Source organism: Eschrichtius robustus, chromosome 16 (genome assembly GCF_028021215.1).
Source record: "Eschrichtius robustus isolate mEscRob2 chromosome 16, mEscRob2.pri, whole genome shotgun sequence".
NCBI lineage: Eukaryota > Metazoa > Chordata > Mammalia > Artiodactyla > Eschrichtiidae > Eschrichtius > Eschrichtius robustus.
In genome coordinates, this window is record NC_090839.1 from 53,830,396 (window position 1) to 53,857,106 (window position 26,711).

The following is a 26,711-nucleotide window of genomic DNA, read 5'->3' on the forward strand; positions in this document are numbered from 1 at the left end:
CCCTGCTTGGCTGGTGTCACGAGTACGTACCAGGTAAAGCGATCGTGAGCCGGCAACGCGGATCTGGGAGTCACCTCCCGGCCGAGTGCAGGTGCAGCCGGCCTCGGGACCCCAGACCCGGAACCCTCCAAGCTGGGAACGCTGTAGGGCTGCAGCTGCGCGGGGAACGGGATCTGGGAGGGACTTCCTGTTGTCCGTAATCCCAGTCTCCACCCGGCTTCCCGCGCCAGGTGCAGGCTGCGGAGACTCCCTTCCCCGGGGGAGGGGGCTCCGCCGCCCGAGGTGACCCCTCCGCCTCCACCTCGGTGAGAGGGGGGCTGGGAGGGCGCCTGGATCCCGAGACCCGCGCGGGTGGCCAGCTGGCAGGAGGGGACGGGGTCAAAGGTGGAAGGCTACGGGCTGGCAGGGAGAGGAGGCCTGGACCTGGGTTCGGAAAGAGGAAGGACATCATCTGTGCGAGACCGTGAGCAGAATGGACACCCGGCCCGGGCGGGTGGTTGCAGCCGCAGGGAGGGCTGCTGAGAGCGGGCAGCTCAATTTCTGGATCCCAGGCGGGACCGAGTCAGGTCGAGCGCAGGGTGTGTGTGTGTGTCCTGGGCCCGGGAGACGGCGGGGCCTGTATTCCTCGGCGGAGCTGGCTGTGGTGGGCGGGGCCCTACTCGGCACCTGTTTCGTAGGATCTCTGCAGACCTTTCGGCTCCTGATGACAGGAGATTCAGATTTCAAGTCACCCCGGTTTTCCTTAACCCAGTTGCTCTGAGATTCTTGCTTCAACGATAAACGGGATAATACAAAATAGCATTCTGTCAAAGAGAGGGACCAAAAAACAGCATAGAGAGTGAGACCGTTGGAGGGCGTCTCGGAGGCTTTATTTCTGATTGGGACCAGGGATGGATCTGGTCCGGAGTGGGAATTTGGAGGGCTTCAGGGATGTCCAGGAGACACTGGCTGATTTCCTTCTGCTCCTCTAGGCTCCTGGCCAGAAGCTGGAGGGGACTTGGTCAACAAGACCAAGAAACGACGCAGCTGAGCTTTGTAGCTCTGAGACAGAAAATGTCTGCGGATGGCGGAGGCATCCGTGCTACCCAGGACAAGGAGAGAGCCCAAGAGGTATGGATGGGGTGCTGGGTGAGGGAGGCATGCACTGGAAGGAACTGGAGTGGAAGGGGATTTTCAAGGCAGGGCATTTGGACCAGTGGAGAAGTTAGACTCACCGTGGGAGCAGGGCTGGTAGAGGCGGTGGGCGGATGTTGAAGAGGTGGTATGATGGGAAATACCTTCCACCTGGGAATCGACTTCTATGGGACTGCTTTGCTTTGCCTGGTGAATTCGTTAGTCAGCAGACCGAAGGCTACACGAGATAGTAAGGGGGCTGCACAGGGGTCCTGTGGGTGGGGTTTGCTCTCTGAACAGTGCTCAGAGTATATGGGCAAGCCTCAGTCTACCCTGTACTCCCCTCTGCCTGGGCCCGCATCTCCTCTCTCCTTGGGTCTGAGCACATAGCCCTTCCTGTACCTGTTGCCTGTGTGTGTGTAGTTACGACTTGCGGGGAGACCAGGGTCACCAAGCTTGGGACTGGGGGAACGTGAGTCAGCTGCAGCGGGATGTGCGACCTTGGGCAGGTCCCTTGGCCTCTGGGAACCAGGTGTGTCATCTATAAAATGCGGATCATGTGCCTGCCATTCCCACCTTTCTTGCCAGGTGGTTGGGAGGCTCGGAGAAGATAATAGGCACGAGAGGCCTCCGTGAGCAGCTCATCAGCCCGTAGGTGCTCATTATTGTAACATATAAAACACCACCACCCACAGCAACTAGAACCTAGGTCAGAGAAACCTGGAAATCCTCAGCTAGGGTTTCCAGTGGCTGTAAGTTCAAGTACAAATCAAGTGTCAGTTCTGTTTTCATACCATAGAAGCACAAAGAATTTTTACCGCAGTTCAGTTTCCCTTCCATAATGCCTTTGTAACACCCAGTGGGCCTCACATGTCCACAACATTCTCTGCTGATGTTGGATTCTGTCAGCTCACACAGTAGAGTAATAATAATAATTACCAGCACTGCTCTTTGTTTATCCAGAACTTTCTGGAGTGGAGAGCTCTTTCTCACGTATTATCTGTGTGGAGGCAGAGCAGCTGAGTCCCGGAGGCCGCCTGGCCTGAGGGTCTTATATACTGAGGTGGGTGGGGAGGTGGAGGGATAGGCTTGAGTTCCCAGCAGAAGGCTGGCCGGTGCCCAGTGCTATGGGTGGTGATGATGAGGCCTCACCAGGGCCTCCCAGTGCAAGGGAAGTGACTTTCCCAGTGCTCTGCTCTGCTCAGGACTGAAAGGCTGGTAAGCGGTGGTTCTGGATTCCAGCCCCGGTAGCCTGACTCAAAAGCTTGCTCCTCACCTCCCAGAGGGCTGGGGCAGAGGCTGCTGTGAAGAGGGGAGGGAGGACCCTGGCAGTCCCATTGTGGGGGACAGTGCTAAAGGGGATGAGCCTGAGAGGAGTTTCCCTTCCATCAGACCTAGGTGGGTGCAAGTTCTCAGCACGGTTAGAGGTATGCTTGGACTTATTTTTTCCAAATCAGAAACTGCCAACAGCTCTGACCAATTGAGTTAGGACTGAAATGGCCCAAGGCCACATGTCTTCCTGTCACTTTCAAGAAGTTATGGCCCTGGGGGTGACTTGTGAGTCTGATACACTTGAGTTCAAGTCCTGGCCGAGTCACTCCAAGCTCTATGACCTTGGGCCATTGTCTGATCTCAGAGCCTGGGTGTGTGAGTTTCCTGTGTCTGCTGTAACAAAGGACCACAAACTGGGTGGCTTAAAACAACCGGCATTTATTCTCTCACACTTTGGAGGCCAGAACCCCAAAATCAAGGGGTCGGCAGGGCCCCCTCCCAAGGCTCTAGGGGAGGATCCTTCCCGCCTCTCAGCTTCTGGTGGCTCCAGGTGTCCCTTGGCTTGTGACAGCATCACTCCAGCCTCTGCTTCCATCTTCACATGGCTTCTCCTCTGTTTCTGTGTCCTCTCCTCTTTTTTTTTGGCTGCCACGTGGCTTGTGGGATCCTAGTATCCCGACCAGGGATAGAACCTGGGCCCTCGGCAGTGAAAGCGGGAGTCCTAACCACTGGACTGCCAGGGAAGCCCCTGTGTCCTCTCCTCTTATATGGACACCAGTCATTGGATTCAGGGCCCAACCTGAATCCAGGATATTTCATCTCAAGATCCGTAACTACATCTGCAAAGACCTTTTTTTCAAATAAGGTCACATTCTGAGGTTCCGAGTAGACATGAATTTTGAGGGTACACTATTCAACCCAGACAACTACACTCGGTTTCCTCATATATTAAAGAATAACAATCCACACTCCTGTGGGAGGTGTGAGGCTCGAATTGGGAAGAGGCATCTGCCCTGTGGGCACCCAGCAGGGCCTCGATGAGCCTCCCCTCCTTCCCTCACTGTCCGGCCTCACAGGGGTGAACCACGGATGTGCAGGTCTTAGGGACGGAGACGGAAGCAGGGCCAGCCTTGCATCTGGGTGTGCGTTCTGCCACCCTTGGTGTCTACCTCTGCAGGTCCCCGAGCGTGGAGTTCTGCTGTGTCTCCCATTCTCTGTCCCAGTGCTGATGGGGCTGTTATTTCTAGACTCCAGGTCACGGGCATTCTTGTCAAGAAATGCTTTCCGAGTCGGAGGGGACAGTGCCGTTGGGAGCCGCTCAGGAGTCACCCCACATCAAGATGGAACCAGAAGAGCCGCACCCTGAGGGGGCATCACAGGAGGCCAGAGCTCAAGGAGCACGGGGCTGGGTGCCCCTATGCCAGGGCTCTAAGGAGAAAGCGCATTTCCTGCCTGGTGGAGGTGAGGATGGGGATGTGGAGAGAGGCACTTTCCCAGGTAGATGCTCAGCCCAAGTGGGGAGACCCTGATGTCTGCCCCACCTGCCCCTTGGAGGCCGCCCCTCAGAGCCCACTGACCCTCTTCTTGGATCAGGTTGGGGGTGGAGTTGGAGGCACCGTGGGTGTCCCTGGTGGGCCTGGCATGACCTCACTGTGGGGGGTGGGAGGGCCAAGCGGGACGAGGTGGCCGCCCTGAGGACCTCTCTCCTCTCTCAGCCCTCCCCTCCCCCCAGATCCCTGTGCTGTCTCACGAGGGGAGGACCAGAGACCGGCGGATGGCCGCGGCGCTCCTCACTGCCTGGTCCCAGGTGAGTGTCCCCATCCAGAGCTGGAGCCGAAGGACGTGGAGGGGCAGCATCTCTGAATTGTCCTCCGGATCTGAGCGCTGGACCTGGGGGTGGGGACTGGAGATCCTGAGCTTTGGCAGTGGTGCCGAACAGAAGGATCCTTGTTTTTGTCTCTTGTCTCCTGCTGTACACAAGCGCTTTGTTCTTGCCCCCAAAAGCCTTCCTTGGGCAACTGTCCTGCTTCACCATCACACCCGAGGGCCAGCCTCACTTGAGTCAGCAGGATGGGAGTCGGGGTTTTGCCCTTGTCCTGGCACCACCGTGCCCCTCCACCACGTCCTGGCGTGTCCTGGAGAGTGGGCATTTCGTGTTGTTTCAGATGCCAGTGACCTTTGAGGACGTGGCTGTGTACCTCTCCCGGGAGGAGTGGGGGCGGCTGGACCACACACAGCAGAGCTTCTACAGGGATGTCCTGCAGAAGAGGAACGGGCTGTCCTTGGGTAAGGGCTCACTCGTGCTGGGGTGCTGCTTCCTGAGGCCCTGGGAAGTCAGCGGTGGGGCCCATCTGCCATCACCTCCTCCTCCTTTTCCAGGGCTTGAACCCCCTCTTGTGGTTCATCCAGACCTCGCTGTACTATAGAAGCTTCCTAGTGATGGATGTGTTCTGGTCGGTGCTTATATGGTAGCCATGAGCCATATATGGCTATTGACCCCTAGAAATGCAGCTAGGGCAACTGAGTTTTTTGTTTTATCTCATTTTAATCAGCTCAGATTTGAATTGAAATAGCCACACGTGGCTAGTGGCTGCTGTGCTGGACGGTGCCGACCTAGAGACTGTGCTTCTCTCCAGTTCTTCCCTAGCTTATTCCAGTAGTTCCCCCGCTTCCAAGCCCAGCTTCAGAGGTATCTGAGCAGAAAGCCTGGCTCTGGGCCGGGCTGCTAGCCCAGAGGATGGGGAGCAGTGCCAGCTAATCGCTCCAGGCCTTTGACTGTGAGCTGTCACATCCACCCCAGGGCCGTGTCCTCTTCTCAGAGGGGCCTTGGCTCCCTTAGTTTTTCGCATGGTAAGCAGTAAAGTCCCAGGGCTTTGATTCCTCAGTTTCAGGCTCTAGTTTTCATGGCAGACTTTTATGAGGGCTTATGGAAAAATCAGCATTCATTCATTCATTGTCGTTCATTCGGTCATTCTGTCTGTTTGTCTGTCAGTGCACGTCTCTTGCACACCTGCTAGTCCAGGTGGAGCCAGGGTCTTGGTAATTCCACCCTCTGACTTTGATGGTGGGCCAAGACCCCTGCTGTCCCTGGTGGGCCCCAGGATCACAGCAGCTGCTGTGCTCACACCTTTAATTATCTCTGGTTTGCTCACCACCCATTGTTAGCACTCTCCGGGGCCCAGGCCAGCAGGTCCAGGCAAGTCCTGGGAGATCAGAGGGAACCAGCATCCACTCCACAGCCCCATGGCAGGCCTCACGAATGCCCTAAACCACCCAGTTGGTCCAAACATTCCTTCCCTCCCATGGGGCTTGGATCAGGGCATGGAGGCCAGGGCCCCTCTGCTCTCTTCCTGACTTGACCAGAATTCCCAGGCCCTCACCCTGGGGTACTTGGCAAATGGGCCTTTGGTCTTTGACTTCTGGGTGGTCAGTGTCCCTGGCCCTCTTATCGCAGGCCCTCCCACTTGGCCTCTCTTTGCCCACTGCCCCTCCCACAGGAGCCCTTTTTGCTTGTGATCCTGGGAAGGTGCAGGTGCAGGATAGGAAGACTGCATCTGGTTTCTGACATTGCTGGACTCACTGCTGGGGACAGTGTGACATAGAGGTGGCCAGCAGCTGACCTGGCCCAGCCCTGAGAAGAGGGTGCCTGGAGGTTGCCCCAGAGTGTGCATCCTGAGAGGGCATGGCCATCTGCCCCCAGTGACTGTTGAGCTCACTTGGTTTTGCCCCGTGTTTGCAGAGCTGCACCCCCTCTTCTTTTGCTCCATCACCTCTCCGGGGAGGTGGAGGGTGGTTTCTGCTTGCTGTGCAGCCCGAAAGGCCCTGACTGAGCACAGCATCTCTTCCCAAGCAGGGTTTCCCTTCAGCAGGCCTTTCTGGGCCTCTCAAGTGCAGGGCAAGGGCGAGGCCTCGGGATCCTGCCAGCAGATGGGAGATGAGGAGGAGGAGAAGAGAGGTGCGTGCAGAGGTGACAGGTGGGCGGGGCAGTAGGGTCGTGGCTGTCACTCCCAGGTGCCCCATGTCAGTGCGGGCTGTTTCCTGTGGGGTGCAGACACACAGCCCCTCCTGGGGCAGGGCCACCAGCCCTCCCTCCTGTGTGGAGGGTGGCTCTTGCTTCCAGGGTTCCCAGCAGGTCCTTGTCCTAGTTTCTAGCTCCACAATTCCCCCGGGGCCCTCATGAAAGCCTCTGCCTTGCTGGAATCCCTCTTTATCCAGGAGCCGTGGAGGTGGGCAAGGAGGAGCTAGCCCCGTCCCTGGGAGCCCTTGGGGATATGAAGTCCTTCAAAAGCAGGGTGGGGAGAGCCCAGGGGGACGCCCCACGGTGTGGGCAGCGAGCAGTCGGCGGCCAGAGCTCAGGGCCAGCCAAGGATGATGTGCAGCCGGGTCCCGCGGAGGAGGCACAGTCGGAACCAGCCCCGCCTGACATCGGCATCCTGAAAGCCCAGGAGGGCCGCTTCCCAGAGCAACCCAGAGAGGGGGAGACGACTGCCCCTGAGAGCAGCGAGGAGGGCCTGGCCCCTGACGGCGACGCCGGCAAGAAGACCTACAAGTGCGAGCAGTGCGGCAAGGCCTTCAGCTGGCACTCGCACTTGGTGACGCACCGGCGCACGCACACGGGCGAGAAGCCCTACGCCTGCACGGACTGCGGCAAGCGCTTCGGCCGCAGCTCGCACCTCATCCAGCACCAGATCATCCACACTGGCGAGAAGCCCTACACCTGCCCGTCATGCTGGAAGAGCTTTAGCCACCACTCGACGCTGATCCAGCACCAGCGCATCCACACGGGTGAGAAGCCCTACGTGTGCGACCGCTGCGCCAAGCGCTTCACCCGCCGCTCGGACTTGGTCACCCACCAGGGCACCCACACGGGCGCCAAGCCGCACAAATGCCCCATCTGCGGCAAGTGCTTCACGCAGAGCTCAGCCCTGGTCACCCACCAGCGCACCCACACCGGGGTCAAGCCCTACCCGTGCCCCGAGTGCGGCAAGTGCTTCAGCCAGCGCTCCAACCTCATCGCCCACAACCGCACGCACACCGGCGAGAAGCCCTACCACTGCCTCGACTGCGGCAAGAGCTTCAGCCACAGCTCCCACCTCACCGCCCACCAGCGCACCCACCGCGGCGTCCGGCCCTACTCCTGCCCCCTGTGCGGCAAGAGCTTCAGCCGGCGCTCCAACCTGCACCGGCACGAGAAGATCCACACGGCGGGGCCCAAGGCCCTGGCCATGCTGATGCTGGGGGCAGCCGGGGCTCTGGCGGCGCCCCCTCCGGCCCCCACCTAGGAGGCTGAGAGATAGGGGCCGGCCCGGAGACAGGGAAGGAGGGGGATTGGAGCGGGGGCAGCTGCTGCGGGGGTGTGACCTGGGAGGCCCAGGAAGGGAGTTGGGGAGGTGCTGGCATGGGGGTGGGGCGCGGCAACAGGGGAGGAGCTCGGGTGAGGAGCAGGCATGCTCACTGCAAATTAAAGGCCTTGGAATTCGAGCGACAGCCTATAGCTCTGTCTCGTGGGGCCCTGGAGGCTGACCCCGGACTTGGCTGGGGGAAGTGGGGGCTCCAGGGTCAACCCAGTGTCTCCTCACTCAGCCATCCCTATGTCATCCCTCTGGGGGCTTGGGCACCTTCCTCCCCAGCCTTCACCTGGCTTGGACCCGTTCCAGAGCCTACAGCAAAGGCTTCTGAGCACAGAGGTTTCCAAACCTGAAGTCAGCTGGCCACTTCTGAAATTGTGGACCCGGTGGGGTGGTCTGCTGCTGTGGTCACTTGTCCCAGGCATTGCCCGCTGAGCTCTGGACCCTCCCTGGGCTCTTCTCTTTGGGACCCGGGAGGAGGGCCGAGCCAGCATGGGAATTCATGCTCAGTGCCTCCTGCCTTCCCTGTCTCCTGTCTCAGGCACTGGGGCCTGCATTTTGTGACTGGACGTTTTCACCTTCGTCCCTGGGGACCCAGCTGTAATCCAGTGAGGATTTCTCACTTACCAGGGACCCTGCCCCTCCTGGTCCTTCCTGAGGCTGCTGCCAGCTCCCTCTCCTACTTCTCACCTCCTTGGTCTCTTTGCACATGTCTTTTATAATTTGCCCTATCCGCCTCTGCCTGGCTGTTTTACTCCTGGCCTTCTGGTTTTTTAGCTCTGAAGCTTCTCATTCTCTACGTTCCCCCCACCCCCCGCTCCCCCCCCCCCGCCCCGGGGAGGGGTGGGCTCAGCTTGCTTATTGTCCTAGGTTTGCAGCTCAGCTCTCACAATTACATTCAGACACCAAATGACCTTGAGGACGTCTGCATCAGCGAGGCTGTTGGGACCCCACCTGTCTCTGCAGATCACGTGGCCAGCAGGGCAGTCGCAGCCCCGGTTAGCTCCCAGCCAATAAGGGATGAAATGTCTTGAACAGGACGGCGGACTGAGAATAGTAATAATAGCTGCCAGTGGCAGCTGCCCTGTCAGGCGTGGGGCCAAGCACCATATATATGTTTCCTCAACGCTCTACAAGTCTGAGCAGTGGGTTTCATCTCAGTTTTATAGAGGAGGAAACGGGCCAAGAAGTCCAATAACTTGTCCAGAGTCATTCAACCAGAGAGCTGGAAGGTGGGGCTCAGGTCCAGGGTTTTTATTTGTTTGTTTATTTATTTACTTGGTTGCACCGGGTCTTAGTTGTGGCTCGCTGGCTCCTTAGTTGCAGCACATGGGCTCCTTAGTTGCGGCTGCAGGTCTCCTCAGTTGTGGCTCACTGGCTCCTTAGTTGTGGCATGTGAACTCCCAGTTGCAGCATGCATGTGGGATCTAGTTCCCTGACTAGGGATCGATCCCGGGGCCCCTGCATTGGGAGCATGGAGTCCTATCCACTGTGCCACCAGGGAAGTCCCAAGATATTTAGGGAGTTCTAGACAATGCTATAAGACTAAGAAAATAATGAGTATAAATTCTGGAAATGAATATAAATTTTCTGGAAAGAAAATTTTCCCTTTTTACATCATAGAAAAATAAACTATCAGAAGGAAAGGAAAGTACAATAAGGTGGTCAATTTCAATATAATTATATACAAATTATCATCCATCAGCAATGCCCAATAGAACATATGGTAGGTGTGCTAGTTATTAATTTATTGTCCCTCAAACCCCCAATACACCCTTTTTGTCCTGCTTTGTGGTAATGGAGCTGGATCCCAGATCCCATGGACGTTTCTCCTTTGCAAGCCAACTTGATGTTAATCTTTGTCAGTACAGGGTGAAGAACAATGTAAGGGCACACTGGAAATAGGGACTTTCAAGTTCTTTCTTCCTTGTGTAGTTTTCCACTGGGGCCAGTAAGGGGAGGAGAGGGAGCCCAGTAGCATCCACTTCAGCGGTCTTCTTAGAACAGCCTGGGCTCATCCCTTCCCGCAAGTAGTTCAAGCAAATGCAGGAAGGTGTACGTAGTAAACATCTGCAAATGGAAAAATGGAAACAATCTAAATATCCAAGAGTAAGGAACTTTAAATGGAATATGGAACTTCCATGCTTTGGAGTACTATGCAGCTTGCACAACAGATGGATTTTATTTATAGATGCTGATTTGGAAACATATCTTTGATAGACTTTTTTTTTTTTTTAATATTTTGTGTCTCCACAAGGCATTACGGTTATCTGAGATGAATTTTTATTTATTTATTTATTTTTGGCTGCGTTGGATCTTCGTTGCTGGGCGCGGGCTTCCTCTAGTTGTGTCGAGTGTAGGCTGCTCTTCGTTGCGGTGCGTGGGCTTCTCACCGAGGTGGCTTCTCTTGTTGCGGAGCATGGGCTCTAGGTGCGCGGGCTTCAGTAGTTGTGGCTCGCGAGCTCTAGAGCGCAGGCTCAGTAGTTGTGGTGCACCGGCTTAGTTGTTCTGCAGCATGTGGGATCTTCCCGGACCAGGGCTCGAACCCGTGTCCCCTGCATTGGCAGGCGGATTCTTAACCACTGCGCCACCAGGGAAGTCCCCTTTGATAGACTTCTGAGCCAACAAAAATTCATTAAATAGAATGATTCCAGATTTACCTTAGAAATAATCATAGATGTAGAACTTAAGACTAAAATATTAATAGTGCTTATTTCTGAGTGGCCTTATTAGGGATATTTTTAACTTTCAGTTAGTTTAACCATCAGTTTTTCAACAAATATTGTGCCAGGCACAGTATTTAAGTTCTGGAGGTAGGGCAGTGAAAACAGTCTGATATCATGAAAATTATAGTCGAGTAGTGGAGGGCAAATATACAAATATGTCAGGTAGTGATAAAAGTTAGGAAGAAAAATAAGGCAGGGCAGAGGCATGGCAGCGGGGGCCGGGTGCTGTCTACATAGGGTTAGGGAAAAACCACTTTGAGGGAGTGCCATGTGAGCTGAGTGAGGAAGCTAGCTTTGTGGATATGGATGCCTTTAAAATTTTCCGTACTTTTTCTTTCCTACACTAAGGATGCAATACTTGCATAATCAAACAACAACAACAACCACAAGAAAGGATTTTCTATTTCAGAAAAAGATCTGGAGCCTCATATCTCCAAGGGGAGTAAGAAGAGGGTGGGAGCAGGTCCAAATGCATAGAGCTTCCCCGACGCGGCCCGCCTGCTTTAGATTCTCCCCAGCCTGGAGAGCCCCGCTGTCCTTCAGTCAGATCTGCTGGTCGGGGTCAGCGTCCCCGACGGTCGCGTCCTGCTGAGAGACCCTAGCCGACCCTCGGGAACAGAGGATCGCCGCAGGAGTTTCCCCGCCCCTCACTGGACTGCATTTCCCAGCAAGCCCCGCGCCCTGCTAGAAGCGGCTAAAGACTACTTGGGTGGGTGCGGGACCCCAAAAGCTATAAACGAGTCTCCCAAGGCTGAGTTCCAGCTCCTGGACCACGGCCCCCTCAGCTCTCGACCCACTGTGTAGCGGAAAGAGCAGGGGACGGAAGGAAGAGTCCACGCCCGAGCATCCCTTGCGGCGGAGCAGGCAATCCACTCGTAGCTGGGCCCAGCGACGTCTCTACCCAGCAGGCCAGCCTTGGCTTTTCCTTTTCACCCTTCACGGGCCAGAGGAACACAGAAAACTGAAAGACAAGGCGAGAGGGAGAAAGCGCGAATCTAGGGGCAGACCTCAGCCTGGGGGCACGGGTGTTGACGCGCATGACGTCACTGCCTTCTGATTGGCCATCCCTGGAAATTCTCACCGTTCATTGGTCATCCGTCAGGGAGAAGGCCGGTATAGTAGGCGAACGGCATCCTGGGGAGAGTAGTCGGGCGTGCTTGTCTCGGCGCATGCGCCATGTCGTTTCCCGGCGAGCCCCGCGCGAATTTCCGGCACCGAAACCTGGAGGCGGAAACTGGGAATGCCTGGGCGGCTGTGGGCGGTGTGAGCCTGGGGGGGCGGGACAGGCGACGCCGCCCGCCTGGCTCCGAGGTCGAGTGTAGGGCTCCGGGCGGCCGGGGCCGGCGCCCGGAGGCAGAGGCCGAAGGAGGCGCGCACCTCAGGGAGGTGCAGGGGAGAAGCCTGGGGCGCCGCACCCGCGGCCCGCCCCTCCGCCTCTCATCTCCGCTCAGGCAAGGCTGCTGGGATCGAGCGCGGGGCTCTGGCCGGGTCCGCGTTCCCGACTGCCGAGTCCTACTGAGCGACCCTGGTGAGTCCCTGGCTCTGTCCGAGCGGAGCCTTCTCCTCGGTCACTGGAGGATGAGCATGGAGAACGTACCTTTCAGAATAAAGTAAATAAAGTGCTTAGTGTGTAGTAGAAAAGAATTGGAAACAACCTGAATGCCTCACTCGGGTGGGTATTCATTAAGAAACGAGTACATCCATACCGCGGAATCTCCTAGAGCGGCTGAAGGAAGCAGCATTGCTGGGTAGAAAAGCAAATGACAAAATAGTATTGCGGTAAGACCTGATTTATGTAAAAACACGCACAAAGCACTTTTCCCCCGGTTTCTATGGATATATTTCCAGTAAATGAACAGGGAAAGATTTGGGAGGTCATATGTCACACTGTTAATGGGGGTGCAGCTGCAGTGTGGAAGGGAGAGTGTCTCTTTTATGTATTTCTGTATTGTCTAACCCTCCCGTTTTATTACAATGGTTTGTATCACTTTTTTTGTTGAAACAAAAAGCAATTAAAAATACTCCAAAATACACACCTTTCAGGACTGTTGTGAAGAGAAGCAGTAAGGTATAACTATGTCTCACGTTCATGTGTATCTGGATAAATGGCTCAGGATGGTGTCTGTGGGGCCTTTGCTGACACACTAGGAGCCAAAATTTGAGAAAAATACAGTACATATATTGTATATTAAATAACGCTGCCAGCGCAATCTGGTACAACACTCAGTAATCAAAACATTAGTTTAAAAAAAACCTTTTTTTTTTTTTTGGCCGCACTGCACGGCTTGCGAGATCTTAGTTCCCCACCCAGGGATCGAACCCGGGCCCTAGCAGTGAAAGCGCGGAGTCCTAACCACTGGACCGCCAGGAATTCCCAGTTAAAAAGAATTTTTTTTAATTGAAGAATAATATACAGAAATATACATCAGAAGTACAGCTTGATAGATTTTTACAAACTGAACAAATACATTAATATTTCTCCCATAGAACATATGAACATTTACATTAAGTGAGATAAATGGAGGTTATAAATATGCTCATCTCATGTCAGTAGACCAGGTGGTGAAAACCTGGGAGTTTTGGATTTTGGAGCTGAGGATAAGGAGCCGCGGATCTGTATTGGTAGGAGAGAGTCATGTGAGCAAGGCTTTATAGGAGAGCCTAAAATAGCCTTCAAGGCCAGGAAGAACGGGAGCTGGAGTCCCTGGATGTCCCTCAAGGCTGGTGATTGCTCATGTACCGCCCCCCTCCTGCTATTCTGCTCTTCCCCCAGGAGTGCCTGTCCAGATGCCAACCAAGCTGCCACTGGGGATCCCTCTGGGAGATTGAAGGCCCAGGTTGAGGCTGACCAGCCCTGAGCCTTAGGCCAGGGGAATGGCAGCCCCCCCAGAGCCTCAGGACCAGGCCCCTGGGGAGGGAGAAGGGCTTCTGATCGTGAAGGTAGAAGATTCCTCCTGGGAACAGGATGCTGCCCAGCAAGAGGACAGCAGGGATTCAGAGGCGTGCCGCCAGCGCTTTCGGCAGTTCTGCTACGGGGATGCAGGCGGACCCCACGAGGCCTTCAGCCAGCTCTGGGAGCTCTGCTGCCGCTGGCTGCGGCCCGAGCTGCGCACCAAGGAGCAGATCCTGGAGCTGCTGGTGCTGGAGCAGTTCCTGAGCGTGCTGCCCGTGGGCGTCCAGGGCTGGGTATGCGAACGATGCCCGGGGAGTGGCGAGGAAGCTGTTGCCTTGGTGGAGGACCTGCAAAAGCAGCCAGTGAAAGCTTGGCCACAGGTGAGGGGCCCCTCCCGCATCCAGGGGCACCTGGATGGCACCTGGACTGAGGAGAGGTGGCCATCTCTATAGAGATGAGTCCTCCAGGGGGTGGGACGGGGGTTGGGGGTGGGGGAGGACATGGAGAGCCAGAGGGAGCGTCCACAGGAGCTTGTCATAATGTGTGGCCTTTCTGAAAGACACTGTCCAAGTGAATCTGGTTTCTTTTTGGTGGCTTTGGAGGGCAGCAGCAGGACCAAAGTGGGCATGCTCCAGGAAGGCAGGTTTTAGCTCCACAGGTTCTGCAAACGTTTATTTGTGTTCTGCTCTAGGCCAGGCCCTGGGGATACAGTGATGTGCATAGTGAGAGCACCAAAGGGGGTGTGAGAAGGTAGAGCTGTCCCTGTGAACCCTGCTGTCTTGTGGGGTGTTGGGTCCTTGACACTGGAAGCGTCTGGGGAGATGCTAATGTGTGGCGGGGGTGTGGGGTTCTGCCCTTGACAGGAAGGTCTCCCCCCCACGGCCCCTTGCTAAGTGGCTCTTTGATTCTGGCCTTTGGGGGCTGGTTCTTGCCTCACGCTTGGTCGGGGAGTGTCCCTGGGCACATAGCACTGCCTGGTGTCACATTCTCATCTGGTCTTTCCTGGGGCCCTGTGTTGACCTTCTTCCCCACACCCAGCCTCCTGAGGGATGTGTCCCGTGTCTCCTTCCCAGGGGTTAATCTCTGTCTCCCCCATCTGGTCTTGGTGCTGATGAGCATGTTGTGGTTCCTGCACAGGACGTGCCCTCAGAGGGGGCGGAACCTGAGGCTGCAGTCCAGGGATCTCAGGCCCAGGGGCCTCCCCGGAAGGCAGGGACACGAAGCCGACCACCTGTACCCTGGGAGCAGCACAGCCATGGTGGTGAGTAAGCTTGAAGGTGGCAGAGTGGCTGGACAGGGGCCTGGGTCTTTCCTGGGCGTTGCCCTCAAGGGAGCAAGTAGGGTATTTCTGTTCTGAGAAGGCAAGGTGTACGTGTGTGTGTGAAGGAGAGTGTGTGAGATCTCACTCCCGGCCTGGGCTGGCCTCTTTGAGGCTCCATTCTTTCCCTGCAGCCCAGCTTCCGGCTCTTCTTAAAGAGGGGAGCACCAGAGAGACGACAGATACCTGCTTTGCCTCTGGGGTGAGTTACCAGTCCCTTTGTCCCCTCTGATGCTGATGAGTCCCTGTAATGGGTCTTGCCTTCTCACCAAGGCCTCTTCCATCCATCCTTTCTGGCCCGGACCTGTCCTGTTTCCCATCCCCCTTCCTGTCTCTGCCCATGACTGCCTGGGGAGTCCTGAGCAGGGCAGCCCTGAACTGGGTTTTCTCACCTCATTCCAGGGACCTGTGACATTTGGAGACATTCCCTTCTATTTCTCCCGGGAAGAATGGGGGTCCCTGGACCCTGCTCAGAGGGATCTCTTCTGGGACATAAAAAGGGAGAACTCCCAGAACGTTGCCCTGGGTAAGCAGTGGGCACAGCGAGGGGCCTAGGGGTCTTTGGCTCTTTTGAGCTGGAGGCTCTCGCCTCCTTGGAGTCCCAGCAGCAGCGGGTGGGCCCAGGCAGGCCCCACCCCTGCACACCCTTCTGAAATCCTCAGTCTTCCTCCCAAGTCCTTGCTTAGCTGGCTCCAAAGAGGGCTTTCCCTGCATCTCTTTAAGAGCCCTCGGAGGTTTCGTTTATGCTGGTGTTCACTTTTCTCTGCCTGTGATGGCATGGGCAACATGCCAGGACTGTGCTGAGCACGGGTACAGGCATTTTCTCATGGGATCCTCACAACCCACTGCATGAAAGCGTGTGCACGTTTATAGACGAGGGACCTGAGACTCAGAGAGGTTGAAGGACACTGAAGGGACGGAGCTGGGACTTCGTGCAAACGTGGTTGTGAGGCCCCCTCAGCCTGCCCGGTGAAGAGGCGCAGACAGACACCTGCTCACTAGAGGCCGCGCTGCTGGGTTTCTCTCCAGGTCAGGGCCTTCCTAAGCACTGTTTGGGGATCATCTCATTTAATCCGCGCAACCCAGTGGGACCAGCTAAGATCCCTCCCGATCCACTTCTGTTTGTTCTTGAGCTGAGAGGACAAGAGCTCGTGTAGCGAGAGGAACCATGTTAGCTGAGCCCTGTGGTTCCTTGGTTGCTGATAACAAATGGTGAGGGTTGGGATCATTTACAGATGACCTCAATCTATGCGGTTTTGGAGTTTGAATAGCCAGGGCTTGGGGTGGGACATTGGATCGCAGTGTGGGAAGGGGGCGTAGATTGGTTAGGCCTGTAGTTAGTAAGTACTTCTGCTGGAGACGCCCAGCAAGCCCCTTGCCGCTTACTCTGAACGGTTTCTCTGTCGTCGTTTTCTCGTGTCCCCATTCCATGGAGGAGGAAGCTGAGGCTGGAATTTGCTGGAGCCCAGGGCTGTCTGAACCTGAGCCCCAGGCGCTGGCTGGGAGCCTCGTTTCTGCCTCCCCTCAGCTCTGTCCCTGGAACCGCGTGGCACTGAAGAGGCCGCCTCCTCTCCGCTTGCAGGTTTGGGACTCACGAGCCACAGCGAGAGATCCCGGCTGGAGGAGGTGGTGACGGCGCTCCCGGGCCAGGCTGCTGGCGACGTGACCGTGTCCTGGAGGCTGGAGGAGGCCGAGGCCCGGCGGGGGGCGCCCCGGGGGCGGGCGGCGGGGGCGCGGCGGGGGCGGCCGCCCACGCGTCGGCGGCAGTTCCGGGACCTGGCGGCCGAGAAGCCGCACAGCTGCGGCCAGTGCGGCAAGCGCTTCCGCTGGGGCTCCGACCTGGCGCGCCACCAGCGCACGCACACGGGCGAGAAGCCGCACAAGTGCCAGGAGTGCGACAAGAGCTTCCGCAGCTCCTCGGACCTGGTGCGCCACCAGGGCGTGCACACGGGCCAGAAGCCCTTCTCCTGCTCCGAGTGCGGCAAGAGCTTCAGCCGCAGTGCCTACCTGGCCGACCACCAGCGCATCCACACGGGCGAGAAGCCTTTCGGCTGCAGTGACTGCGGCAAGAGCTTCTCGCTGCGCTCCTACCTGCTGGACCACCGGCGAGTGCACACGGGCGAGCGGCCCTTCGGCTGCGGCGAGTGCGACAAGAGCTTCAAGCAGCGCGCCCACCTCATCGCCCACCAGAGCCTGCACGCCAAGATGGCCCAGCCTGTGGGGTGAGGGCCGGAAGGGCGGCCCAGGCGGGGTCCCCACCCGGCCCAGTCCACCATCTCCGCTGCCGGCAGGACTGCAGGGTCCCCCACACGCTGAACCCATCAGCCCTGCCCGCCTGGGGACCTGGCCAACGCCCCCCAGGCATGGAATCCCCTGTGACCTCGTGGCCATATCCCTAACTGCTCTGGGGTTTTTCTTGCCCCCTGGTTTCCTGGAACCCCGGCACATTCCAGGCTGGTGGCGTGAGCACAGGGGAGAAACTGGGGCACAGGGATGTATGAGGACTCGGGCAGGCCTGGGGTCTCCATCCCAGAACCCCGTCAGCCTTGCTTGGCCCCATCGCTCTCTGTTCCCGGCCTTCTCGGCTGGGTCCATGGGCTGGGCCTTCTGTCCTGCCATCCTGTGCCTTCCCACGGGGTTGAAGGCTAAGCCTCAGGGTGCTGCTGGGCTCTGGGAGGGTCAGTCAGCCCACACCCATGAGGACCTGGGTCCTGGGTGTGGCCACAGGGGCTTTCTGGCCTCCACCCCTTCCCATTTCCAGACATTGACCGCTCTGCCCTGTCCCAGCAGCATGCGAGCTGCCTGCCTCTGCCCTCAGCCAGCTCGCCCCCAGCTGAGCTCCCAAGAGTCACTCTCCACCAGTCTGGCTCCGGGGACAGAGGCCAACTGTGCAGACCAAGAACAGGGCCAGCGGAGGCCCGCTGCCTCCACTGCTCCCCAGTCTCCTGGAGTCTCGGGGTTTATGGTACTTAACACTAGCACTCCATCAGCACCTTGTCACTAACTCCTGAGGCGCTGTATTCCCTGCAGAAGGGCATTCACAGGGACAGACCACAGGCCCTCCCAAGGAGCTGGCCCAGCTGGCCTCAAAGGGCAGCAGAAAGGTTGAATAAACATGAAAACTTCCTCCAGGCTGTTCTTGTTCTTTAGGTGGCTGCTGGGGGTTGGGGGGAGACCTGGAATTCGTACCCCTGGGCCTCCTGGCCTGGTGGTCCTAGTGGCACGTGATGCTGGATGGTCATCAGGTGGAGCCACATTCTTGGCTTCCAGGTCACCTGGGCCCCAAGGGCTGCCATGAGCCTTGGGTCCTTCGTCCTGTCAGCTAGTGCCTGCCCTAGTCTGAGGACAGCTCAGGATGGGACAGCTGGTGGCACCCCTCCCTACTCAGCAGGAGAGTGAGGGAGCTGACTGGGAGTGGGGTCTTAACGAGGCCACTCCCTCTCTCCCTTTGATGAAATGAGGAACCAGGCTCAGAGTCCGTGACTGGTCAGGGTGGCGGCTCGTGCTGCCCGTAGAGGATCTGGAGCGCTAAGCTGGACCCTGTGCTCAAATCCCTTAGGGAGAGAGTGCTGCTGAGTCAAAATGGGCCATGCCCCATCCCCACCCAGCCCTTCACATCTGGCCCTCTCCTCCCTGTCCCCAGGCTGGGCCCCGTGGAGCTGGTGGGCACGTGCTGAGAGCACCTTCTACCCCACCGAGTCCTTTCTGATTCACCAGGTGGTGGCCTCAGGGGCCACCTGAGAGGCGGTGGGGGCGGGCTGAGACAAGATGTTTTGTCCCGCAGTGTGTATGTGCCAGCCTCTCTGCCCCCCATTTAACCCGGGCTTCATCCTGAGGTCACTGGACAGACCCCATTTCCCAGATGAAGCCACCGGGGTCTCACTGGACAGCTGAGTCCAGCCCGGGGTTTCTGCCTCTGGGGTGACGCCCTTCACTGCTCCCCATGCCTTCGGGCTGGCAGTTGCTCTGTGTGTGTGTGTGTGCGCATGCGCACACACGCGTGTGGGTGCCCTGAATGAGTAGGGGTGATGGGTGGCGGGAGCCGTGCACAAATTCTTTTGGTGCTGGTGGCTGGCTCAGAAGGGGGACGCTGGGGTGTAACGAGATCAGATAGCAGGTGGGCCAGGAGCTAAGAATAGGATTGGACACAGGCTCCTGGTGCAGGTGGGGGCGTGTTAGTGCCAGCCAGGAAGCAGCCCGCTGGAGCCAGGGAACAGAGCAGGGCCTGGGGTCGTAGGGTCCAGAACGCAGGGTTCCAGGGCAGGGGACAGGGTCCAGCTCAGCTCATAAACAGAGGTGATAGGACGGGACTCAGGGAGAGGCCAAGGCACTGGTCGCTGCTGCAGCTGCTGACGAGGTGAAGGCCCACAAGGGGCGTCCAGGAGGGGGGCTGTGGCTCTGCTGTGTTGTCCTGAACCCATTACCCCCACCCATTCATTCCACAACATAAGGCCGTGTTGTCTGCAATGGGTGTCAGCTTCAAAGCCTCGCCTCCCACCCCCACCCACGCCCGTCCTCACAACCCACTCAGGGTCCCCCACACGTTGCAGAATCTTCTCAGCTCCGTGCCTTTGCCCAGGCTGCTCCCTCTGCTTGGCATCCCTCCCTCTCGACCTAGCCTCACACAGACCCTTCCAGGCGTCAGCCGTGCCCCTCACCATCCCTGGGTTGACACTTGTATTCCCATCCACCCCTGTTCACACTTACCTGGCAGTGACTGTCTCATCAGACTGTGGGTCCCTGGGGTCCAGGTTTGGGGATGATTCAGGTCTGGTCCCGAGGCCCAAAGGTCTCAGTGGACAGTTGGGTGGTCACTGGAGGTGAGAATGGGCCCCAGCTCTGCTCCACAGTTCTCCCCGGCCTCCCCAGGCGGTGCCCACCCTGCGAGCTTTCCCGGACAGGCCCTGACCCGCTCTGGGAGCGCCCCATCTCTGTGCACGCTGATCCCTGGGCCCCGGGGAGCAGCATGGCTAATGGTGCAGCCACTGTCTACCTGAGGCCATCCACGTCCTGGGAATCCTGTGACGTTCAGCCTGAACTAGGACCCCCCTCGGGCCCTCCCTTTCTTTCATCTGTCTCCTCCTCCCTCCATTCTGGCAGGGTTAGTGTCTGGCAGAGTTAGGGTCTGTTTAGGGTCTCTAACACGCCCCCACCTGCGTCAAACCAGTCTCTTACCAAAGAGACTGTGGTAGCCAGGAGCCTGGCCAAGCTGTTCCCTGGAGCCAGGGTCCTGCTCCCCCATAACAGCACCCGCATGGAGCGGCTGCCTGAGGAGTCCTCGGGCCCTACCCCCCACCAGGTCTTCTGCTGGACAGCTGAAGAGTCCTCAGGGGCTACCTACTGCCCAGTCTTTGGGAGCTCCTTGAAGGGGGCACTGTGCCTAGGGGACGTGGAGCTCTGGGGGCCCGAGATGAGGGGGACAGGGCTGGGGTCCAACCATGTGGCAGCAGTTTCTTTTTTTTTTTTTTGACATTTATCATGGTTTATTTTATTTTTTAATACATGTTTGCTTTTTGGGGGCAACAGTTTCGACTGGGAGAGAGGCTCGGGAGACCTGAGGCGGGGAGGCGAGGAGCTGGGAGGTCCTCAGACCACTTTGAATCCACCTTAATCCCGTCTGTAGCCAAAACCCAGCCCCAGCGCTCAGTATGACCTGTCTGGGGCCAGGGGCGCCCCCCTCATGGCCGTGATCCAGGACTGGCCTGGGGCCCAGCACGAAGTGGAGGCGCTGGGGGCCTGTGCCAGGCCCTGGGCTTCAAGACCACCCTGAAGACAGACCCTACAGCCCAGGTGAGGGGAAGCCCAGAACTTCCGGTGGTGCTCTGAGGAAGCGCATCCCCCACCAGGACCCTGGGAACTCTCTCCTTAGCCTCTTACCCATCGTGGGCAGGAAGTGCACCCCCAAGTCTAGCCTCCATCCTCCCTGCTGCACGCATCCAGAACCCACTTCCCTGCCTCTGGAAGCACAGTCTCCAGGGACCCTGAAGCCCCCCACACTGGCCATTTCTCCTCTCCCCTGCTCAAGGCCCTGGCTGGACCCTCAGGCTTTTCCTGGGAGGGTCTCAGGTTCCTTCCCAGACACCTGTCAGCTCACTGCCCTCCCCTCACAGCTCTTAACTTTTTGGTGCAGCTTCTCCACGGGGGCCAGAGAACCAGCTGCAGGAGGCTGGACCCACGTCACCTCCAATGAGGCCACGCAACAGGGGGGTTAGAAAAAGAACTTGTGGGACTTCCCTGGTGGCCCACTGGTTAAGAATCTGCCTGCTAATACAGGTAGCTAGCATGGGTTTGAAACCTGGTTAGGGAACTAGGATCCCACATGCCACGTGGCACGGCCAAAAAAAATTTTTTTTAATTTAAAAAAAAAGAAAGAAAGAAAGTAAAAGGATTTGCTCCCCAGGCCTGAGGCTGGAAGGAGGTGGGAGGTAGTGTGGCAGGGGGTTAGAGAAACCACCCAGAGAGAGGGCCACCAGATGCTAGGGAGGCCGTGACTGTGGCCCAGGCCTGATCTCATCCTCACCCCCAGGCTTTCCAGGAGGAGATGGCCCATTTCTGGGAGTGGCTGGATGCCTGCAGGGGCCCTGTGAGCTGTGCCCTTGTGGCCTTGATGGCCCACGGGGGGCCTCAGGGGCAGCTACTGGGGGCTGATAGGTAAGAGGTGCAGCCAGAGGCGCTGGTGCAGGAGCTGAGCTGCTGTAGGGCCCTGTGGGGCCGCCCCAAGATCTTCCTGCTTCAGGTTTGCCGTGGGGTGAGCAGGGCCTGGGGCCCGCCCTGGAGGCTTGGCCAGGTCCTGCCCTCCAGCCCACCTCCTGCAGCCCTGGCTCTCCTCACCCAGCCCTCAGCCTCCCAGGACTTGCTGTCCACCTCCTCCAAGAAGCCTGAGTGAGCCCTGCCCTTTCCCCACCCGCTCTCCCAGCATCTCCTAGGGGTCATGTCCATGAACTTGAGCACTTCACCCTCAGCACCTGTCATTCGGTGCTCTGAATGTTTCCAGCCTGGCAGCCTGCCCAGGAGCTCTGGGGGCTGGGGGCTAGAGCCCTGGAAGCACCCCCAGGTGTCTCCTGAGTGAAAGGACCTGACTGTTCCCTCCTTCCGCAGGGCACAGGGACGCTGGCGTGGGACGCACACTCTCCCCTGGTTGTGGCTCTGGCTGCGGGCACCACCAGCCACCCCCTCCCCGACCGATGTCCTCCACATCTATGCTGATATGCTAGGTGGGTCTACCTACGTCAGGGAGCCTGGGCTTGAGCGGGGCTGGTGGGGGGAGCTGTCTGGAGAGCACTTCCGGGGCTCTGAGCTGGGATCCTGCTGCCACCTCCTTCCTCTCTTCGCCAAGAAGATGGGAAGGAAAACCTTAAATGGCAAAGGCCTTTGAAAATCGAGAGTTTCTTCCCCTACTTGAGCCCGAAACAACCCTGGAGACAGGAAGGTGGAATAGCTTTTCCGAGGTCACACAGCTGGTAAGAAGCAGCAGGGCTGAGATTTGAAACTTGATCTGTCTTTCCTGCTCTGCACTCTTTCTACTACCCTGTGTGCCCTTGAGCAAGACTGGAGGAGACCCTTGGGGCTGGTGGAGTCCCAGGACGCTGGGTAAAAGGCATTGGTCCCTCTTGCAGGCAGCTTCTCCAGGGGCCCCACTCCAGGGAGCCCTAACCAAGCAGACATCTTGATGGTCTACGCAGCCACTGAAGGTAAGGGGATGGGTCTTCACAAAGCCCATTACACAGGGCCTAGCCCCCTGGCCAGAGATCTGAAGTGGCTTTAGGGGCATCTGGGGCTTGGCTGTTGGGGTGCAGGGGCACCAGCCTCGTTGCAGTTAAGCCGTCTTCCTTCCATGTATATTATTTATGATAATAGTAACAATGGTGAGCACATATTGAGGGCTGGCTCTGCTAAGCACCGTACCTGCATCCTTTCCTCTAGGCTATAAGTTCCATGAGGGCAGGACAGTTCTGTCTGCCTCAGGGCCCTGGCCAGTGCCTGGCACGTAGTAGGTTCACAGTAAATGTTTCTTCGATATTGAATCCATTGTATAATCACTACACAAACATTGAGCAACAACTTGATCCAGAAGTGAGAAGTTCCTGCTCCCTGTCCCATTCTCTTGCCTGACTGCTGGGGTCCTGTGTGCTTGGCCCCACTTCCACCAACAATAGGCCCCTGGGGATTGGAAGGCAGCTGGCAGGGGCCTGAGTCTGACACTCTGGCCCTGGTCCCCTGGCCTGGGCTGTGTAGCCTTTCGGGATGAGAAGGGCTCAGACTTTATCCAGACACTGGTGGAGGTCCTCAGAGCTGACCCCAGGGGAGACCTCCTGGAGCTGATGACTGAGGTGAGTTGGGGGTGGGGGGGTCGCCTGGGGAGAGGAGCTGGATTCATCCTTCTTCTCAGCCCTGGTGTTCTGATCACCTCCTATTCACCCCATTGCAGAGGGAGGGATACACTCAATAGTATGAGATGGTTAAACACACAACACCCGGCCCTGGACAGTAAGACGGACAGCAGTTATTAACCACATATACTCACAGCTGGAGGAGGAGGACACCTCAGGCCATTCAGGCCACTCAGTGTTTGCCTGGGGAGCATAGGGAACCAGCAGGGGCTGTAGACGCAGGCTTTGTAGTAATGGGGTGGGGTACTAGTTTGAATAATTTCACAGGCTGGCAGGGAACTGAAGCCCCTCAGGATGAGAACTGGGGTGGAGTGTGGCTGGTCTGGCTGGTGGGGGAACTAGCGGGATGGGGGGGCCTTCCCTGCTGGGTGGAGGGGTACAGCTGACAAGAGCAGGGGAAACCAACGGGGCTGTGAGACCCAAAGATGTGAAGGCAACACTTGAAACTTTAGGCCTTACAATACACTGGGTGCCAGGCTGGGCGCTGGGGGACCCGGTAGTCCTGGGCACAGGCTGAGTGTGGTCGGCACAGGTCAATCGGCAGGTGTGCAAGCTAGACGTGCTGGGTCCCGACTGTGATGAGCGCCGCAAGGCCTGTCTGGAGATCTGCAGCTCGTTGAGGCACCGGCTCTGCCTGCAGGCCTGACTGAGCCCGCGGCTACCAAGGGGGTGCTGACCGTGGGTGGCCACACACCAACGCCACCCCTGACCCCATCCGCTCCTCGGTTTCCTCATCTAAAAACGGCGCGATAGCACGGGAGGCTCAGCCGCCATGGAATAAACATGATGATCGCTGTACACGTGAATAGCGCCTGCACGCAGGAAGCTGTGACACTAAGTGAGATAATGTATGCGGAGTGCCTGGCACTTCAGAGGCTGGGCCCACTGGGTGAGGAGGGGGAGCAGGGGAGGCGCCAGGGCAGCCTCCGGCTCTAAGAAACCCAACATGGGCTAGGCTGAGCTGGATGTCCTGGGAAAGGGCAGCGCGGGGTCCACACCATCCTCCCAGCACGCGCACCCCACCTGCACACCACGCTGGGGCCACGGACAGGGCCTCTGCCTATACAGCAGTCCGAGTCCATTCTGGGGCCACAAGACTGGAACAGAGCATGGCAGGTTTAGCGGTGCTGTGATAGGGAAAGCAAAGGGGCTGGGGGAGCAGAGGGCAACTCCTGACCCACCGCGGGCCGGGGGCACGTGGGAGAAGAGATCAGGAGCCTCTCGGGGCAGGAGGGGCTTGGGCAGCCTCACCCAGGATCGAACCCTCAGTTGGGCTGTGCTCAGTAGCGCTCAGTCGCACAGCTTGGAGCCCCGCTCACACCGAGCCCGAGGGGCGGGGCTCCTTGCCAGTGTGAGCATGCGCATTAGGGCATACGGAGCAGGCGTCTGAGAAAGCTTTATGAGAAAAGCTGGAAAACAATCGAGCGCACGGCCGCGTGGCCTAATGGATAAGGCGTCTGATTCCGGATCAGAAGATTGAGGGTTCGAGTCCCTTCGTGGTCGTTGCAGGGGTTGCTTTTTCTACCCCACGTACAGGAGAAAAAAAAAACATTTTCCCTCTCTCCAGACTGCTCCCTACGCGGGCCTAGGATCCTCGGGCTGTGTCAGCCCCTCGGACTTAACCCTGAACCTGCAGCTGCGTAGCTCGGGTCGCCTGGGAGACCCCGAGGGCGCTGTGAGGACCTACAGTGGTCAGATCCAGGCGGAATGCTGACTCTGAAGTCCACCGGCCATGAGTGCCGGGAGCCCACACGGGACTGGCCGCATGAATATAGTTCAGACGACGAGAACTGCGACAGATGAGGGGTTGAACTTTTGCACGGGTAGGTCACCCCCAAGGGGTCAGTGGACAGGGGCATTTAAAAGTATAATAGATTATTGTGATGAAGAAGTTTTGGAAACAGATAGTAATGATGCTTGCACAATATTGTAAATGTAACTGATGTCAGTAAATTGTACAGTTAAAAATGGTTAAAATGGCAAATTTAACCTTACGCATATATTTTACCACAATAAAAAATGTAAAAAGAAATTAATAGATTATTTCGATTTCTTGCAGTGAGAGTATACCCTTAAATGATTAGTGTGAATGTATTTTTAAAAATTTAAATGTAAAGAATATGCCCAGGATTGAGTCATCATTTTACCTGGAAAAAACGACTCTACCTGCGGAACCGAGTTCTTACTAAGGGATTCTGGCTAAGCGGAATGACCAAAGTGAAGGGACCTCCTCCCACCAAGGAAAACGCTGGGGGAATGGCAGCTGAGCGTGTACCCCTACAGTGGGCACAGGTGACCTTGGGGTCATGAGGAGTGTCACCATCTCCTTTATTGTTTTTATGATGTCTCAGTGGTTTACTAAGGGCTTATAAATAAAAAGAGAAACTTCATTAAGGTAAACATTTTTATTATTTTCCCTACTTTTATTGAGATATAATTGGCATACAGCACTGTATAAGTTTAAGGTGTACAGCATAATGATTCGACTTACATACATCATGAAATGGTTATCACAGGTTTAGTGACCATCCATCATCCTGTGATGAGAACTCATAGGATTTACTGTCTTAACTCTTAGGATTAACTCTTCTTATAACGTACAGCAATGTTAATTCTCTTTATCACGTTGAACACTACACCTCTAGTACTTACTTATAACTGGAAGTTTGTACCTTTTGACTACCTTCATCTAATTCCCCCCACGCCTCCCTCCACCCCGCCTCTGGTAGCCACAGTAAGACAAATACTTTAGAGATGGCAAAGAATACCCATCTTCTGGTGGGAAAGTAAACGCTGGGTCCTCTGATGCTACAGTTTCACGCTCTACCAACTGAGCTGGCCGGGCAGATACAGAGCCATAACGGAGCATCCTTAGGACAAAGACCTAAGGCCATTGGGCTCTGCTAAAAACTGCACAGACTTGGGACCAGGAAACACTTTTGGTCTAAAGGGCAACGTAGGGAGGAGGGTGAAGATAGGGACCGACACTTTTCCCAGGCGCCCGGCTGTTCCCTCTCTCCCGTCCGCTCCCACATTTTGCATAGCGAACGCCTTCTTGATGTTAATTATCCCAGGACTCGGATTCTCCCAAAAAGAGGGGGAAAGGGCTCATCCGGGACTTGATCCGCAGACTTCCTACATCCTAAGCGAGGATCGTACCTCAGCTCCATCCGCGCGTGCGCGATCTCTCCCGAGCCCCAGGATGCTCGGGAACCGGCGGGATCTAAGAGGATGCACCCGCCGAATACGGACGTCAAGGGGACCAAGGACCCGCCGAACTGGAGCCGGGAGGCTGGGCGTAATGTGCAGGAACCACGGGGAGGTGAAAGAAAGACTGGTTTAAGACTCTTGGAAGGTACTTTTCATCAGCCCCGGTGGCCTAATGGATAAGGCATTGGCCTCCTAAGCCAGGGATTGTGGGTTCGAGTCCCACCCGGGGTACATCAGTTAGCATTTTAAACTTTCTGCCGGAGGAAAAATGAAATAAAGCCAGCTGTCTACTTACCCGAGTGGGAAATTAAGGAGCCCTGGGGTTTAGGCAGACGCCACCCTAAAGCGAAGTTGGGCAAGGCTTACTTTTCTGATAAAGATGTGCGCGTTTTCAGAATACATCCATAATAAAGTTTTCTCTTTTTTTAATCCATGCCCTCA

At 57.0% G+C, this 26,711-nt stretch overlaps 3 protein-coding genes and 2 non-coding genes across 11 annotated transcripts; all 5 read left to right on the forward strand.

Moving 5' to 3' along the window:
- The first annotated feature begins 207 nt into the window (after positions 1-207).
- On the forward strand, positions 208-7,718 carry ZNF205 (zinc finger protein 205). Of its 6 annotated transcripts, none has more exons than XM_068524050.1 (7): positions 208-463; positions 972-1,110; positions 3,633-3,846; positions 4,101-4,192; positions 4,551-4,671; positions 6,236-6,340; positions 6,601-7,718. In XM_068524050.1, exons 2-7 carry the CDS (start codon positions 1,054-1,056, stop codon positions 7,665-7,667), a joined length of 1,656 nt encoding a protein of 551 aa, XP_068380151.1. In that variant the 5' UTR covers positions 208-463; positions 972-1,053; the 3' UTR covers positions 7,668-7,718. The 6 variants fall into 6 exon arrangements, with proteins under 6 accessions (XP_068380151.1, XP_068380154.1, XP_068380155.1 ...); XM_068524053.1 differs by having other exon boundaries at positions 6,239-6,340; XM_068524054.1 differs by having other exon boundaries at positions 4,118-4,192.
- Positions 7,719-11,653: 3,935 nt separating this feature from the next.
- ZNF213 (zinc finger protein 213) lies at positions 11,654-17,796 on the forward strand. Of its 2 annotated transcripts, none has more exons than XM_068524057.1 (6): positions 11,654-12,238; positions 13,233-13,732; positions 14,490-14,613; positions 14,805-14,872; positions 15,073-15,196; positions 16,253-17,796. In XM_068524057.1, exons 2-6 carry the CDS (start codon positions 13,334-13,336, stop codon positions 16,894-16,896), a joined length of 1,359 nt encoding a protein of 452 aa, XP_068380158.1. In that variant the 5' UTR covers positions 11,654-12,238; positions 13,233-13,333; the 3' UTR covers positions 16,897-17,796. The 2 variants fall into 2 exon arrangements, with proteins under 2 accessions (XP_068380158.1, XP_068380157.1); XM_068524056.1 differs by having other exon boundaries at positions 11,654-11,987.
- Positions 17,797-21,277: 3,481 nt separating this feature from the next.
- LOC137749809 (putative caspase-16) lies at positions 21,278-23,706 on the forward strand. Its single transcript, XM_068524063.1, is given in 5 exon segments — positions 21,278-21,427; positions 21,776-21,884; positions 22,287-22,373; positions 22,906-23,000; positions 23,593-23,706. Coding segments are annotated over 5 exon segments (555 nt in total).
- A 784-nt stretch (positions 23,707-24,490) lies between these two features.
- Positions 24,491-24,563, forward strand: TRNAR-CCG (transfer RNA arginine (anticodon CCG)). Its single transcript has one exon. It is a non-coding gene; the product is annotated as a tRNA-Arg (tRNA).
- Positions 24,564-26,428: 1,865 nt separating this feature from the next.
- On the forward strand, positions 26,429-26,501 carry TRNAR-CCU (transfer RNA arginine (anticodon CCU)). Its single transcript has one exon. It is a non-coding gene; the product is annotated as a tRNA-Arg (tRNA).
- The last annotated feature ends 210 nt before the right edge of the window (positions 26,502-26,711 follow it).